Source organism: Galeopterus variegatus, unplaced genomic scaffold (assembly GCF_000696425.1).
Source record: "Galeopterus variegatus unplaced genomic scaffold, G_variegatus-3.0.2 Scaffold688, whole genome shotgun sequence".
Lineage (NCBI taxonomy): Eukaryota > Metazoa > Chordata > Mammalia > Dermoptera > Cynocephalidae > Galeopterus > Galeopterus variegatus.
Genome location: NW_007726799.1, coordinates 503,965 through 519,677, shown reverse-complemented (window position 1 = coordinate 519,677; position 15,713 = coordinate 503,965). Strand labels below are relative to the sequence as shown.

Genomic DNA, 15,713 nt, shown 5'->3' with positions numbered 1-15,713 from the left:
TAGATCCACACCTACAGAAGGGGACAGGCAGTCAGAGCAAACAGACTCAGAGGGCAGACAGCAGAACAAGATGGAAGAGGTGCAGAGGAGACAGAGAGTGTAGGTGAAAGGAGAAGTCGCAGAGACAGGCACGCACGAGAAACAACACAGGGACAGACCACAGAGGGGACAGAAAGGGTGCAGGGGGAGCATGGTAGACAGGCAGAGAGGCAGTCATGGGGAAAAGACATATAGACAGACTCAGAAACAGACAGGTGGGTAGGGACACGCTCCCTCAAGTGCCTGGAGGAAGGCGTGAGGGGGTCAGGCCCAGTAACAGACAGGAGACACAGATAGGTGGACACAGCCAGACATTCCCAAACAGAGGGTGGGACCAAACACATTAGCCCAGAGGGACAAAGGGACAGAGGGAGTGGTTGAGGCAGAGAAACACTTGGAGGGACAGAAGATGACAAGCAGAGAAAGTCAGATTCAGGCAGGCAGGGTGGTTGGACAGGCCTGGGGACAGCAGTGGGACAGGTGCAGGGGTAGACACAACACAGCCTGGCTGTTATAGGCAGACCTCAGACTAGCCAGGAGAGGACCCCAGATCTTGGGGGCCTCCAGAGGGAGGCAGAGAGGGCATATGTCATTGGGTGGGGAGTGTGGACGCACATTTCTGCAAACTGGGCACACCCTGGAGTCCTGGACCCCAGCCTAGGCATGGGGTGGGGCCTGTCCACGCCCTAACTGAGGAGCCCCACTGTCTATCTGTGTTATATGGGAGTCTGTCTATTCACTCTCATCCAGGCATGTGACAGGCATGACATGGGTAAGGCACATGTCCTCTACAGGGAGTCAGGCAGGGTGGACTCAGGGTGTGGGCCCAGCTCAACTGGGCTGCTTGAAGTTCAGGTGGACAAGAGGCCTCTGTGTGGGCCCCTTGCTTGCCTGCTCACCCCCCACAGGGAGCACAGAATTCCCGGAAAGGCCAGGAGCTGGCTGGAGCTTCAAAGCTAGGCTAGATGCCCCCACCCCACCCGCAGTTGGAGGAGGGCGAGGGATGGGGTGTTTCCTTCCCCACAGCAGGAGAGAGACTTCTGCACACTCAGAGATCACAGCTATACAACAGGCAGCATCATAGCCCCATCCAAGGGCTCAGAGATGGGGACAAACTCGCCATCGCCCATGGAAGTGCAAACAAGTACAACCAAAAGTGCATGCAGACTCACAGCCACACAGAGAATACAGGCCGACAAACATGAACACGTGGAGGCTCATGGGATAGTTGCACACACTCACAGCCACACAGCATCATAATAGTTTTACAGATCTCATCAGCCACAGACTCAGAGCCACACACAGCACACACTGACATGAGGACAGGCTCTTACAGACATACAGACGCTGTAAACTCATGGACATCATCACCTATGGACTCACAGCCACACCAAAGAGAACCAACAGGCAAATCACATAGACAGCCCCACACAGAGCACACAGATGATCACACACAGCCGACAACATTGTGCACGTGCCCACACACACAACTCCAGGTTCAAACGGCCCTGGAGGCGAACTTCCAGATCCAGACCCTAACATGCTACCTCTGTATGTGAGAACGTGTGTGTGCACTTGTGACTACATGGAACCACATACAGCTCTGGTCACAGAGAGAGGCGCTCACAGGCAAACACAATTGTACAAACACAGAAGCCTCAGTCACACACATACACACACAACCATGCTCAAGCAGATGGCTGCCCATAGCCGTGTACACACACAGCTATTCACCAATCAAGTCAGAGAAGAAACACACAAGGAAGGCATATACAGGCGCACAAACACGAAATGCAGGAATGCCGAGGGTACACTTACTCTCCTTGAAAAGACGAAATCTAGAAAATACACCTAAAGCGACATGACGAAGAAACAGAGACACCAAAAGAAACACCCACCCATAAGGCACACACACCTGCAGCCACTCACCAAGGAGAAACACAGACACAGTGACAAACACACGGAGAAGAAAGAAAAGACATGCATACATAGGACATACACACACACAGGAGAGTCAAAAAGTCAAACACATCCATCACCTACATCCAAATGACACACACACAATTGCACAGGCAGACAGTACCAACACATACAGTCACCAGAGAGGAAACACATGAGCTGGACAGGCAGCCATAGACAGAAGGCACAACCCAGCAAGTTACATAGGAAGACACACATGCAGCTCACATACATGCGGTTGTGGCTGAGAATGTATATAGGCAGATGAGAGACACACAAGGTATTCACACACACACACACCTGCCGAGCCCCCTCCAGCCACTGTCCCCTCCCCTGTCTCCTCTGATTTCTCTCTCCTCTAATACCCCTCCCCCACCAGAGCCATTACACATCTGTGCTACAGGCTGGCCAGGGAAAGAGACACCTGTCAGCAGAGGCCTTGGCTCAGGTGGCTAAAAGGGGGGAGGAGAGCTAGGCAGGTATCTATATTTCAAGAAAAGTCTGAAGAACTAGTGTACCGTGGACAAAAAATAGACATCCCCCTCTCCCCACCCTTCCACTGCCTCCTGGCCGCAGCCTCTGGCTGTAATCACTCCCTTCCCCTCCCAAGGCCTCCCCTGGTTCTCCAACATTGCCCAGCACAGGGCTACCAGGCACACAGTAGGTGTTCCATAAATGCCACATTATCATCATTATTTTTATTTCTGCCAAGGAGCTCTTCTAGGGGAGGGATGATCCCTCAGCCAGCTCTACATCCTATAGCTCCACTAAATTTCAGGGCACTGCAAATAGTAGGTGCTCAACATATGCTGGTAGAAGGAAAAACATAGGGAAAATGGGATTTGGCTGCGTAGGGCAACCTGCTTCAGAAGGAACAGATGTCCTTAAGCATGAGTGAGGCCTTGGGGCTGTGCCAGGGGTAAAAACACTGTTACTTTATCAAAGTAGGGCCCCTTCTCAGGGTCATTTAAGGTTTTTGTTGGTTCAGGAAAGCAGATCCTTGTGTGACGTTTGAGACTTCTATTCCAGTCTATTAAAAGTCGTTTTGAGCTCTTGTCAGTTCTTCTAAGGTGACCCCTGATTTTCATTAAAACAAGTCACTGCTCAGAAGCCTTCAGGGGAGAGAGCAGCATAGCCAAGCAGTTAATAGCAAAAGCTTTCTCAGCTCGGCTACTTAGCTGTATGGCCACGAGCAAGTTCCTAAACCTCATCGTTTCTCAGCTTCATCAAGGATATAATAATGCCTAACTCATAGGGCTGTTGGGAAGACAGAATGAATCAGTACAGGTAAAGCCTTTCAAACAATGTTTGCCACACAGTAATTGCTCAATATATATTTGGGAAAAGAATGAATGGACTGTTCTCATCTGTGAGTGCAAATCCCCACTTGGCTACACTTAGGATTCTAAGCTGTCCTTTCATGCAGGCTCCCCACAGAGTAACTCTTTGGAGTCTCTTCCTTTCCCTCAAAGCAGCCCCTGGGCAGCAAAGCTTCTGAAGTCAGTTCTAGTCCCATACCCCTGGACCACCTCCCTCTTTCCCTCACACTGTTAAGATGCTCCCTCCAGGAAAGAATTGGCCTGGCAACTCCCCCCTCCTTGACCTCTTCAGGAGGCAGAGGAGAGGACACCTTTACACTCAGTGGGGTGCTGGGTGGGAGCTGCGAGCCGACACCCTGCTTCGGGAAGAGCCTGGGGAGTTCAGAGCCTGGCTCCTGTCCCCCAAACTCCTGGCCCTGCTGGAGGAAGCAAGTTCCTTTGCTAAAAATTAAACATCCTCTTTGTAAGCAGCAAGAAAACAGGACATGGGAAGCGTCCCATGGGGTGAACTTGGGCCCCCCGATGCCTAGCGCCCCCTGCTCTCTTGTGGAGTAGCAGCCTGGTGGCTTGACCCCTTCCTTTCTCACACTTGCTCACCTTGGCAGGGGAGCCCTGCTCCCACCACCCTCACAAGGCCCTTGAGCTCCGCTGACAAAGCTCTTGCTTCTTCCCTAGCTCTCAGGAACTCCTTCAGGAGTCTCTACATCTCTGTCTATGCCTCCTTCCAGGGCCTCGCAAAATGGCAAAACACATCACTGAAGAAAGAATGAAGGAAAAAAAGCAAAAAAAAACACCAAAAACGTAACTTCAACAAGCATTTATTGAACATCAACTGTGTGCCAGGCCCTGTTCTAGGCGCTGGGCGGCAGCAGCGACCAGGACAGATCAGGAATCCCCGCCTGCTGAAGCTCACATTCTCAGGAAGGAGTCCATTGTTCAGCTTTTTGAATACTCGCCGAGCTTGTTCCCACTTCAGGGTCTTTGCGCTTGGTGTTCCTTCTGCCTGGAATGCTCTTCCTCCAAGTATTCTTAGGGCACGCTCCCCTCTGGGGTTCAGCTCAAATGTCACCTCAGAGACGCCTCCCCTGACCACCTCATCTAAAACAGCAACTCAACCCCTCTGTTCCTCTCCATCCCTTTCACCCTGCTTCATTATTTTTCATAGCTTTTGTTACCATCTGACATAACATTGTGTATTTACAACTGTAATAGTATACCTGTATTTAGTACAGTTACTTTAGTAAGTAAATGTGGGGACACCAGCATATTTATATATATTAACGTATACATTTATATGTTATACGTATATGATGATATGTAGATTTTATACACATATTATACAAAATGCATAAAATATATACCATTATCTATTTCTTTATATTTACATATAATAGCATATTTATATTTATTATATTTACTACTATGTAATTTATGTACTGGTGAAATACATCACTATATATTTCTGTATAATCATATACATATTATGTTAGATGGCATATATGTTCATATACTTAATATAATATATATCCTCCCTTGTCTCAGTTTCCTCATCTGTAAACTAGGGATAATTACAGTAACCACCTCATATGGTTGTTGTAAGGATTAAAATGAGTTAACAGGGCTAGCCAGTTAGCTCAGTTGGTTAGAATGTAGTGTAATAACATTTAGGTCAAGGATCTCCACACTAACCAGCAGCCAAAAAATAAATAAATAAAATGAGTGAACAAAGGAAAGGATTCAGCGGTGCGCTGGAGCCAACCCATGCAGGTTTCAAGGAGATTTTTTTTAATTTTCAGGAATTTTGCAAACTGGTTGTTAAACAGCCATTGTTAAAAATGAAATAAACTCACAATTAAATTAGTTATAAAGGTAAAAAATACTCAAAACTCGTCATTTCTTAGTTATTTTGCTGCACTTCACTATTTTCTATGCTCCTGAGGGTACACTTATTCTCTATGCTCTGAGAATATATATTATTTTATTAAGTATATGAACATATATGCCATTTACCCCTATTTTATCTGAATGGTAGAAATGGTTTATAATGGTGCACCACTGCATTTCTTCCGAACTCTGTGTTCAGTGAGTACACGTTAGTAACTTGAAATCTGACAAGATGATAATATGGAAATTGGCAAATGTTAGAAACCAGAGCTCCCCTACCCGCAAAGCTGCACACCACTGACAGCACTTAGAACTGGGGTAAACGCTATAAGTGTTTCCATTACTATATTCATGTTTGTACACTGGGTCGCGATGTACAGTTTTTTCTGTATATGTATGTGGGTCCAGAGTTTTAAATGTTTGAAGAAAAAAAAACGTCTGAAGAACACAGAATTACGAAAAGCCAGACAGTGTGCTAAGCTACACCTATTTAATCTTCCCGATAACGCTGTGAAGTCTTACTACTGATTTCCCCACTTTCCAGATGGCTAAACCGAAGTTCTCAGACGGTAAAATTCAGGTACCGTTATCAGCGTTAGTGGGGTTCGAAACTGCTGCAGAGTAGCTCCCACGCGCTCACGCACGGACCCAATGCAATTTCCTTATTCTCACGTTCACGCCCCCAGCCGTAGTTTCGCTTCGCACACGCGTAAAATGGGCACCGTCGTGCTCGTTGCATCTTGGGAAATGTAGTCCACAGGCACAGCGACCTCCGCGATCCAGGGAGGGCGGGGTTAGTCGCTCTTGGCCTTGGAACAAAAGAACAAAGAAGCAGTTCTTGTGCGTCGCGGTGTTTCAGCCATGCAGTGCGTGAGTTCAGCCACGTTGGTCGTGCCTGTCGCATGCTGAGAACTGCAGTTAGCGTGACCTCGCTACGTCTACACAAGATGTTGGGACCCACTTTGTAAGTTCGGATAGGGTCCGGGCCTCGCCAGAATCTCTCCGTTTCACGATACCAAGCTTGCCACGCTGTGATGACCTTTAGGCATGCACGACAGGCATTTGGGTCAACTGCGAACACAAACTGAAGCCCTACCACTTCTCACCGGTTTGCTCTCTCTTCGAGGCTCGGGCTGCTCGCGGACCAACCTCCTTCCCCCGCTTCTCTCCGCTCCGAAAGCTGAGGTAGGCCCTGGGGCGAGGAGGACGTGGACCCCGGCCGAGACTCAAGGCACGCCTGCTCTGTCCCGCCGGCGGGAGAAGGAGGCAGGTCCTCTCTAGGCGCTGCAGCTGCGTAGTCCGGGCGCCAAGGTTTGTCTGCAGAAGGGGACCAGTATGCGGGGTGGGCAGAGGGCGAAGGGGCATGGGGCCCAGCAGTCCAGATATCCGCGGTGCTGCCTTGAGGGGGATTGGTGGTCGCAGTGAGGCATGGTCTTTGAGGTACTGATGAGGAGGGACGGAGGGTGTGGTCAGAGGGCTGTTAATAGGAAATTGGGTGGACCGCGAGGGTAATATAGAGGTCTGATGGGTGTTACTGGGGAATCAACAGGGGGAAATAGGAGTGTTCATGGGGGCTGGTGGGGTGTGTTCACTGATTGATTAATGAAGGAGTGGTAGAGAGGGTAAGTAGAAGATAATGGGAGGCAGGTGGGGTGTGATATTCACCGAGTTAATGGAGAGCAGTGAGGCATAGTCAACGAAAGGGTAGTGGTGAGACTGTGGAGGGAATAGCAGAGACGGGTGGGGGTCGTGATCAAGGGACTAATGGGGGCAATGGTGAAAGAAGAGGTCATGAGGGGCTGGTGGGGTACTATAGTCAAAGAACTAATAGTGGGCAACTGTGACATGACCATCGAGGAATTATTGGGGACAGAGTGAACAAAGCGGGTAATGGTAAGCTGGTGGGGTGTGCTCATGGAGTGATTGATCAGCAGAGGGCGGGGTGTGCTGTGAGGGAGAATGGGGACCTGATGTGTGATCATCAGGTAGTAATGTGAGTGTGTGTTAATGAAGGGGCTACAGGGGGCTAGTGGTGTGGTCTGTGAGGGGTCAATTGGAGGGCTGAGTTATCAGGAGCTGATAAATCGGTAATTGAGAGCTTAATGGGGAGCTAATAGGCCATGATCCTCCAGGCGTTAATAGAGGTTGGTAACGGTGTAGTAATGAAGGGATTACTGGGGACCTAATCATTTAAGGGATTAATGGGGAATGGAGCGGACAGAGAGAGATTAAGGGGGTGGGAGGTCCTATTAGAATAATGAGGGCAAAAAGCAAGGGATTAATGGGGGGCTAAGAGGACTGCATGAATCTAAGGGCAATAGGGACAACTGGGAAGATGGTCATAATGGGGATGAGGTGGGCGGAGAAGCGTTAATTGTGAGAGTCACAGGGTTTAATGTGTGGGCTGTGGGTGACAGTGATGGGAAGGGCACAGGATCACTAGTGGGTCATCTGTGAGATAAGTGTTGGGTTTGTGGGGTCTTTTTTGGGAAATGTGGGGTCTGTGTGATGAGCGATGGAGCCTGAGAGTTCAGTGACAGGGCCATTCAGGCCCTCTGAGGTCAGTGGGGTCAGTGTCTGGCCTTCGGTCTTCCCGTCTGCTGAGAGAGCTGTCATGTGGGTCAGAGGAGTCCAGTTTGGTTTGTGTGCTTCTCTCCACCCTACAGAGGTAGGTGTAGCCCACTCATCTGGTAACTGAGACAGGGAGGCAGCAGCTGTCGGCAGGTCCCTGGGCAGTGTGTGAGATGGGACGGACATCAAAGGACAAGAGGGATGTCTACTACCGCCTGGCCAAGGAGAATGGCTGGCGTGCCCGCAGCGCCTTCAAGCTGCTACAACTCGATGAGGAATTCCACCTCTTCCAAGGTCCCTCACTGACGGGCGAGTCACTGGGGCTGAGGGGCGGGCACAGGGAATGGACCAGTGGGCTGGGTCTGCAGAGCTCCCTGTGGGAGGTAGGCTGGCTTGGAGGGTCTCCAGGGCACAGAGACAGGCAGGAAGATGGGCAGAATACCCAAGAGGAGTTGGGCACCTGGACAGTGGAGAGCTGTGGGTGCTCCCCAGAGAAGTGGGGTGAACTTTTCAGGGTCCCCAGATTGGAGTGGTGGGTGCAGCTGACCAGTACACTTTCACTGTGTGTGCCCAGGTGTGACACGGGCAGTTGACCTGTGTGCAGCCCCAGGCAGCTGGAGCCAGGTGCTGAGCCAGAAGATTGGGTGAGTATGGGGGTCCCAGGTGGGGGGCCTAGAAGAGTGAGCTGAGTACAGGGGGCCCAGGAATGAAACTGGGCTGACATGGGCCATTTGTCCACAGGGGTCAGGGGTCCGGCCATGTGGTGGCTGTGGACCTGCAGGCTATGGCTCCACTACCAGGTGTGTTACAGATCCAGGGGGACATCACCCAGGTGAGAGCATGGCTGAGGGTGTTGGGGTGTACCCTGGGTGAAGGCCCCCCCATGGGGGCTGTGGAAAGTGGAAGAGAGAACGATAAAAACAGAGAGAGAAAGAGAAACTGAGAAAGACAGAGATAGAGAAAGTAACAGTGGGGAAACAGAGCCAGCAGGTGGTCATCGCAAAGAGACAGCAAAAAATGATGAAACTGGGCTCCCAGAGATGGAGCATGGTCTCAGATGGGCAAAGTCTGAGAATTTGGCTGACCCAGAGGCTGTGGGGCCAGGGCCGTGGGCAGGTGGGGTTCGAGGGCAGCAGCAGGGGCCCTAGGGCCACTCATCCTCCCTCTCTCCATAGCTGTCCACTGCCAAAGAGATCATCCAGCACTTTGAGGGCTGCCCCGCGGACCTAGTGGTGTGCGACGGGGCTCCCGATGGTAAACGGAAGGGGGGTGGGAGGCCAGGCGGGGCTACTGTGTGTGTCCTCCTCTGTATCTCCCACCTCAGTTGACTTCTTCCACCTCTTCAATTACTCCCTGCCTCTCTCCTCTGCTCTCAGCTTTCCTCCACATCTGACAACTTCTCCCCACCTCTGCCGCCTGCTCTCTGCCTCTGTCTTCTCCCTCACCCTTTCAGTTTTGTGCCTGTTGTCCATCCTTCCCTCTTCTTGTCTCTCTACAACTGTCTGGTTCCATCCTACTGTTCATTGATTTTTCTCAGTCAGTCAGCCAGCCATTCCACAGACATTTACTGAGCACCAGTTGTGTTGGGAAAACATTCCTGAATACGGTTCCACTAATCGCTGACCTCATGGAGCTGATGTTCTAGTGGGAGCAGATGGAAAAGAAAATAAATGATTGCACCATGTAGCATGTTAAAAGGTGATAGGTACCATAGGGAAATCAGTGAAACAGGGAAGGAGATGGGGAGAACCCATTGAGATTTTAAATAAAGTAGACAGGGAAGGCCTCACTGACTTCACAGCAGAGACCTAACGGAGGTGAGAAAGTGAGCCATGGGTATGCCTGGAGGAGGAATAATCCAGGCAAAGTTTGGGCCTGGGCAAAGACCCTGAGGCAGGAAGTTGCTTGGTATGTATGAAGAACAGCGAGGAGGTCAGTGTGGTTGGAACAGAGTGAGAAGAGGCATGGTAGGAAGTGAAGGCAGAGAGGTGACAGGAGACAGGTCCTGTAGGGCCTCTGGGCCATGGTGAGGATGTTGGCTTTTTCACTGAGACAAGAGCTCGGAGCAAACCATGAAAGGACTGTGAGCAGAGGAGGGCTGTGCCTGGCTCAGGTTGTGACACGTTCCGTGGTGCTGCTGTGAGCAGGCAAGGGCCGAAGCAGGGCCCAGAGAGCAGGAGGCCACCACAGTAGCCCAGGCAAGCGATGGTGGTGGTAGCAGTAATGGGGAGCAGAGGGTCAGTTCAGGAGATCTTTTGAAAGTAGAGCTTGAAGTGACTCGCTAATGGCTGAATGTGGGTGTGAGGGGGAGTCAAAAGTCACTAAAGTCTGTGGCCTGAACAACTATAAGGATCAGATGAGATGGGGAAGATGGTGGGAGGACCAGATTTGGCAAGGCAGGTCAGGAATCTGGTTTTGGACATGCTGGAGAGGTGGCATCCAATCTGTGAATCTAGAGTTGAGAAAAACAGTCTGGGCTGGAGGTAGAAATGATAATGATGCTTGAAGGTGAGGTTGTTTTGAGAGTTAAAATGAGTCCCTAAGGGTTAGGAGCTCAGAATATGCATCCAGTTGTCAGAGAATCATTTGCATCCAGAATCTTAGCAGAAAGAGAGCCTGGAGATGGTGTTTTTGGCTTTCTAATCTTTCTGGCACAACAGGATGCATAGGACTGGGTGTTCCCCTAACGCTGTTCCTCTTGCCGCAGTAACTGGCCTCCATGATGTGGATGAGTATATGCAGGCCCAGCTCCTCCTAGCCGTGAGTAACTCTGGCTGCCCCCACCCTACTTTGGCCCCTTCCTGGCTGTTTCCTCCTCAGCCTTAGCCCTCTGTCCTGCCCACAGGCTCTGAACATTGCCACACATGTCTTGAAGCCAGGGGGCTGCTTTGTGGCCAAGGTAAGTCTTGGGGCACCTGGTGGAGTATAGAGAGTGGTCCCTGAGGGCTGCCCTCACCCCTCCATCTTTGCCTCCCTACCTTGCAGATCTTTCGAGGCCGGGATGTGACGCTGCTCTACAGCCAGCTGCGGGTCTTCTTCTCCAGTGTGCTGTGTGCCAAGCCCAGGAGCAGCCGAAATTCCAGCATTGGTCAGTGGGGTAGTGGGACTGTGCAGGCAGAGGGGGATCTCGGGGACACAGCCTTCACGGGGGAATGTGGCAGTCATGCCTCACTCTAGACTCCCCCCACAGAGGCCTTCGCTGTCTGTCAGGGTTATGACCCTCCTGAGGGCTTCATGCCAGACCTGATGAAACCTCTGCTGGATCACTCGTACGGTGAGAGCCACGTGGACCCAACCCTGGGGAAAGAAACTCTGCCACCTTATGCAATGTCTTGTGAGGGCCCTTGGTCTCACCGCTTGCTAGAGACTCTGTCCCCTTAGGGAAATTCTATCCCAAGAGGATCCTCGGCCCCACCCTCTGATGAAAATTCCACCCTCTTGGGAATATTTTGTCCCAGAGGGATCTTCAGCCCAGGCAGTCCCCTAGTGGTAAGTTTTGGACCTGGTGGAAATTTTGTCCCAGGAGGCTCCTGAGCCCTGTCCCAGTGGAGGCTCCACCTGCCTGAGGAAATTCTATCCTGGGATGGCTCTCAGTGATGCCCCCAGGTGGAAGCCTCACCCCTGTGTGGAACTTGTGCCCCATGAGGGTCTTTAGCCTCATCCCTAGTGGGAAAAGATAAAGAGCCTGCCCTGGTGGAGATCACATCTGAGTGAGGCAAGGTCCAGGCAGTATATAGAGGATGTCAGGTGGGAATAAGTGTGGTGAAAAAACAGAACAGGGCTGATGCTTTAGAAGGGCTGGCTCTGGAAGGCCTCCCTGAGGAGGTGAGCTGAACCACATGAAAGATTTCTGGAGGGCGAGAGAGTAGCTGGTGGATATGTGGGGAGGCCTTGGCACCCATGCTGTGTCCTGAGCCATGACTGGCCCCAGGCATCCCAGCCCTGTCCCTCAGTCTTCTCTCCCTGTTTCTAAGATCCAGATTTCAACCAGCTAGATGGTCCCACCCGCATCATTGTGCCTTTTGTGACCTGTGGGGACCTGAGCTCCTATGATTCAGACCGCAGTTACCCACTGGATGTGAGTGCCGGCCAACACTGGGCGGGTGAGGGGAGGCTATTCTGGATTCCCAGGTCCTCCCTATCTCCCCACCTCTTGTGTCTCTGCAGCTAGAAGATGGCTCAGAGTATAAGTACACTCCGCCCACGCAGCCCCCCATCTCGCCGCCGTACCAGGAAGCCTGCAGGTTGAAGAAGAAAGGGCGGCTCGCCAAGGAGATCCGCCCCCAGGACTGCCCCATCAGCAGAGTGGACACGTTGCCACAGCCTCTGGCCGCCCCTCAGCACCACACCCTGCTGGCCCCTGAGGTCTGGAAACGTGGCTCTGAGCCTGCATTGACCTCTCCCCAGTGTGCCTCTTTCTGCCCGCAAATCACACATGTTTCTGGAGCCAAAATTCTCTTTCCTGCCACCCAATAGCTATAAAAATCAATGGGTAAAACCAAGCATAATGAATGGAAACATTTAGTTGTATATCTGAATCCCTTTTCTTTTTCTTGGGTAGATGGAGGACAGTGAAATGAATTGTTCACCTTAACACATTAAAGTAAGTTTGCTTTTTTATCTAAGAGTTTGAGTAAAGGGCACCTTGAAGAAAAAGTTCAATAAAATTTTACCTTTGAAATTTTTTCCGATAAGATTTTTCAGCTGATAAGATTTCAATCAACAAACCTTTACTAAGCGTCTGTTATTGTATGCCAGGAACTGCTTTAAGCTATTTACATATTGAGCACATACTGTGCAGGGAACAAAACAGCCCTCACAGAGCCTCTAGTTTGCGAAAGAGGTAATAAGAAAACAGTCTATAAATGCAGGACTTTCCACATATACACACTATTCGGTGGGCCCTCCGTATTCGCAAGTCCTGCATCAATGGATTCAACCAACCACGGATTGAAAATATTTGCCAAAAAAGTCAAAAATAACAATATAACAATAGAAAATAATACAGAATTTAAAACAGTACAATATAACAACTGTGTACATAGCATTTACATTGTATCAGATATTGTAAGTACAGGTTGAGTATCCCAAATCCAAAAATCCAAAATGTTCCAAAATCTAAAACTTTGAGCCCAGACATAGCTCAAAGAAAATGTTCATTGTAGCATTTCAAATAAGTATACGGGAGGATGTCCATAGGTTATATGCAAATACTATGCCATCTTATATAAGGGACTTGAGCATCTGCAGATTTTGGTATCCTCAGGAATCCTGGAACCAGTCGCCTGCAGATACCAAGAGATGACTGTATATAGCTTGCATTTCACTATATGTATATCTTGTAGTTTATATAATATGTAAAAGTAATAAGGGATATAAAAAAATAGAAGTAAAGCAGGGTAAGAGAATGAGGAATTCTACAGATGGTAGTTTGCAGTTTTTTAAAGTCATGGAAGGCCTCACTGAGGTAATGTTTGAGCAAAAACCTGAAGGAGCTGAGGGAAGGAATCCATGTGTTTGTTTATCTAGGAGACGAGCATTCCAGATGGAGGAAATAGCAAAGTTCCAGAGGTGGAGTTGTGCTGGTGTGGTAGGAAGCAGCAAGGGGGCAGTTTATCCATAGCAGAATGAGCTAAAGCCATAACGTTAGAGGATGTTCCTTTCTGATGGTGGCCTAGCAGGTTATTCGGACTAAATCTTCCATTAAAAAAAAGACAACTTAAAAAATTGAAACAGCAAATCACAGTGGGAAAAGATATTTACAATCCCTATATATAGTACCCTTTTTTTTTTTTTTTTTTTTGCGGGGAGGCAGCTGGCCAGATTGGAGATCTGAACCCTTGACCTTGGTGTTATCAGCACCATGCTTTCCCAAGTGAGCTAAACAGCCCGCCCAGTACCCTTAAGATTTAAAAGGTCCTATAAATCAATAAGGAAGCAAAAATATGAGAATGGCCAGTAAGCACATGAAAAGCTGCTCATCAGGGAAATGCAAGCTAAAATTTAAAAGACTGGTAATACTAAGTGTTTGGAAGGATATGCAACAATTAGAACCCTCATACATGCTGCTGGGAATGTAAAATAGTGCAGCCACTGTAGAAAACTTTTAGGCATTATCTTCTAAAGCTGCATGTATGTTGATTCCATTCCTAAGAAATGAGTACTAGAATGTTCTTAGCAGCACTATTTGTAGTGCCTCCATTAAGTTGTGATATATTCACAGTGGATAACTACACAGCAATGAGAATGAACGTCCTACAATTATACAAAATAACACCTTATAGTTAACTCATTAAGCTGAACATATATGTTTTGTGCATTTTTCTGTATGCTATGGTTCACAATAAAAGTAGGGAAAAAATCACAAAACTGTTAGCAGCTTAGGGAACAATGATTATAGTAGAAGAAAGTGGGGAAATATATTTTTGTTTAAAACTTTCTTTTTCCCTAAATGTCCATCATTGGATGACTGGGTAAGGAAATATGATATATTTATACAATGGAATACTACTCTGCCATAAAAAAGGAAATACTGCCTTTCGCAGCAACATGGATGAACTTAGAGAAAGTTATGTTAAGTGAAATAAGCCAGGCACAGAAAGAGAAATACTGCATGTCCTCACTCATTAGTGGGAGCTAAAAACATAAGGATATAACAATCACAATACGTTGAACTTTCAAAAGAAGAGAACAACTGTAGTTACCAGAGGTGGGAAGTGGGGGAATAAGGAGGGGGGAAGGGGAGGAATTGGTAAAGGGCCGCAAAAATCAATTACATTGTGTAATGAAGAATATACTGATTATCCTGATTAGAACATCACATATTGCACACAGGTATTGATAATCAATGCTGTACCCCGCAGATACATACAATCAACTGTGTGGGGTCCAGATGAAATAAAGGAACAGTGACATTAAGGGGGAAAAAAAACTTTCTTTTTCTTTTTTTTCTTTGACCTTCAGTTTGCTGGCAACTTGATACAACTCAGAATCCACTCTGTCAGGAAGACCAGAACTTGAGTTGATGAACTTGTTTTCAAGTATCTTCTCATCGATGGGGCCTGAACAGACAAGCCTTGGGTAGGAATCTACAACAACCACTGCAAAGACAACAAGGAAAGAAACACAGAAGTCTGAATTCTTTTTTTTTTTTTTTTTTGTCTTTTTTCCGTGTCCGGCAACGGATCGCAACCCTCAGTGAGTGAGAACTTCTCTAAACTTCTCCAGGGGTGTCCTGATTATGTCCAGAATTTTCCCTGCAAGCAGGGGAATCCATGAACTCGGAGGAAAATGTTACGTCTTTATTTTCACTAATATAACTTAAGTTTAGCTTTAACTCCCAGTTATGAATGCTGACAACACATTACAATGGTAAAAGCAATACCTCCGATTTTCCCACCAGAACAAACCAGTTACTTTCTATGTTATGATGCAGTTGTTGCAGATATCTTGAAGTATTATCTGCATTCCTCACCACTTTGAATGATAGCAGATCTTATAATTTGATGTATTAATAAAAAAAGCTCTAATATCCAGAATATACAAGGAACTCAAACAACTTTACAAGAAAAAAACAAGCAACCCAATTAAAAAATGGGCAAAAGAGCCAAATAGACATTTCTCTAAAGAAGATATACAAATGGCCGGGCCGACCGTGGCTCACTCGGTAGAGTGCGGTGCTGATAACACCAAGGCCGCGGGTTTGGATCCTATATAGGGATGGCCGGTTTGCTCACTGACTGAGCGTGGTGCTGACAACACCAAGCCAAGGGTTGAGATCCCCTTACCGGTCATCTTTTAAAAAAAAAAAAAAGAAGATATACAAATGGCCAACAAACATATGAAAAAATGCTCAACATCACTCAGCATTCACGAAATGCAAATCAAAACCACACTGAGATACCATCTCACCCCAGTTAGGATGGCTAAAATCCAAAAGAC

General features: G+C 48.3%; 1 protein-coding gene across 7 annotated transcripts; it reads left to right on the top strand.

Moving 5' to 3' along the window:
• Positions 1-6,400: 6,400 nt before the first annotated feature.
• On the top strand, positions 6,401-14,925 carry FTSJ1 (FtsJ RNA methyltransferase homolog 1 (E. coli)). Of its 7 annotated transcripts, none has more exons than XM_008571469.1 (13): positions 6,401-6,512; positions 7,868-8,066; positions 8,347-8,416; positions 8,514-8,604; positions 8,948-9,026; positions 10,480-10,532; positions 10,618-10,671; positions 10,758-10,860; positions 10,963-11,046; positions 11,753-11,850; positions 11,940-12,137; positions 12,334-12,375; positions 14,736-14,925. In XM_008571469.1, exons 2-12 carry the CDS (start codon positions 7,946-7,948, stop codon positions 12,364-12,366), a joined length of 984 nt encoding a protein of 327 aa, XP_008569691.1. In that variant the 5' UTR covers positions 6,401-6,512; positions 7,868-7,945; the 3' UTR covers positions 12,367-12,375; positions 14,736-14,925. The 7 variants fall into 7 exon arrangements, with proteins under 7 accessions (XP_008569691.1, XP_008569688.1, XP_008569692.1 ...); XM_008571466.1 differs by having other exon boundaries at positions 11,747-11,850; XM_008571470.1 differs by lacking the exon at positions 14,736-14,925 and having other exon boundaries at positions 12,334-12,457.
• Positions 14,926-15,713: the final 788 nt, after the last annotated feature.

Coding starts and splice junctions, on each gene's coding strand:
- FTSJ1 (XM_008571463.1), top strand. CDS start 7,946: ATGGGACGGACATCAAAGGACAAGAGGGATGTCTACTACCGCCTGGCC. Junction 10,533..10,617: donor AGGCCCAGCTCCTCCTAGCC/GTGAGTAACTCT, acceptor TCCTGCCCACAG/GCTCTGAACATTGCCACACA. Junction 11,047..11,746: donor TCTGCTGGATCACTCGTACG/GTGAGAGCCACG, acceptor CCTGTTTCTAAG/ATCCAGATTTCAACCAGCTA.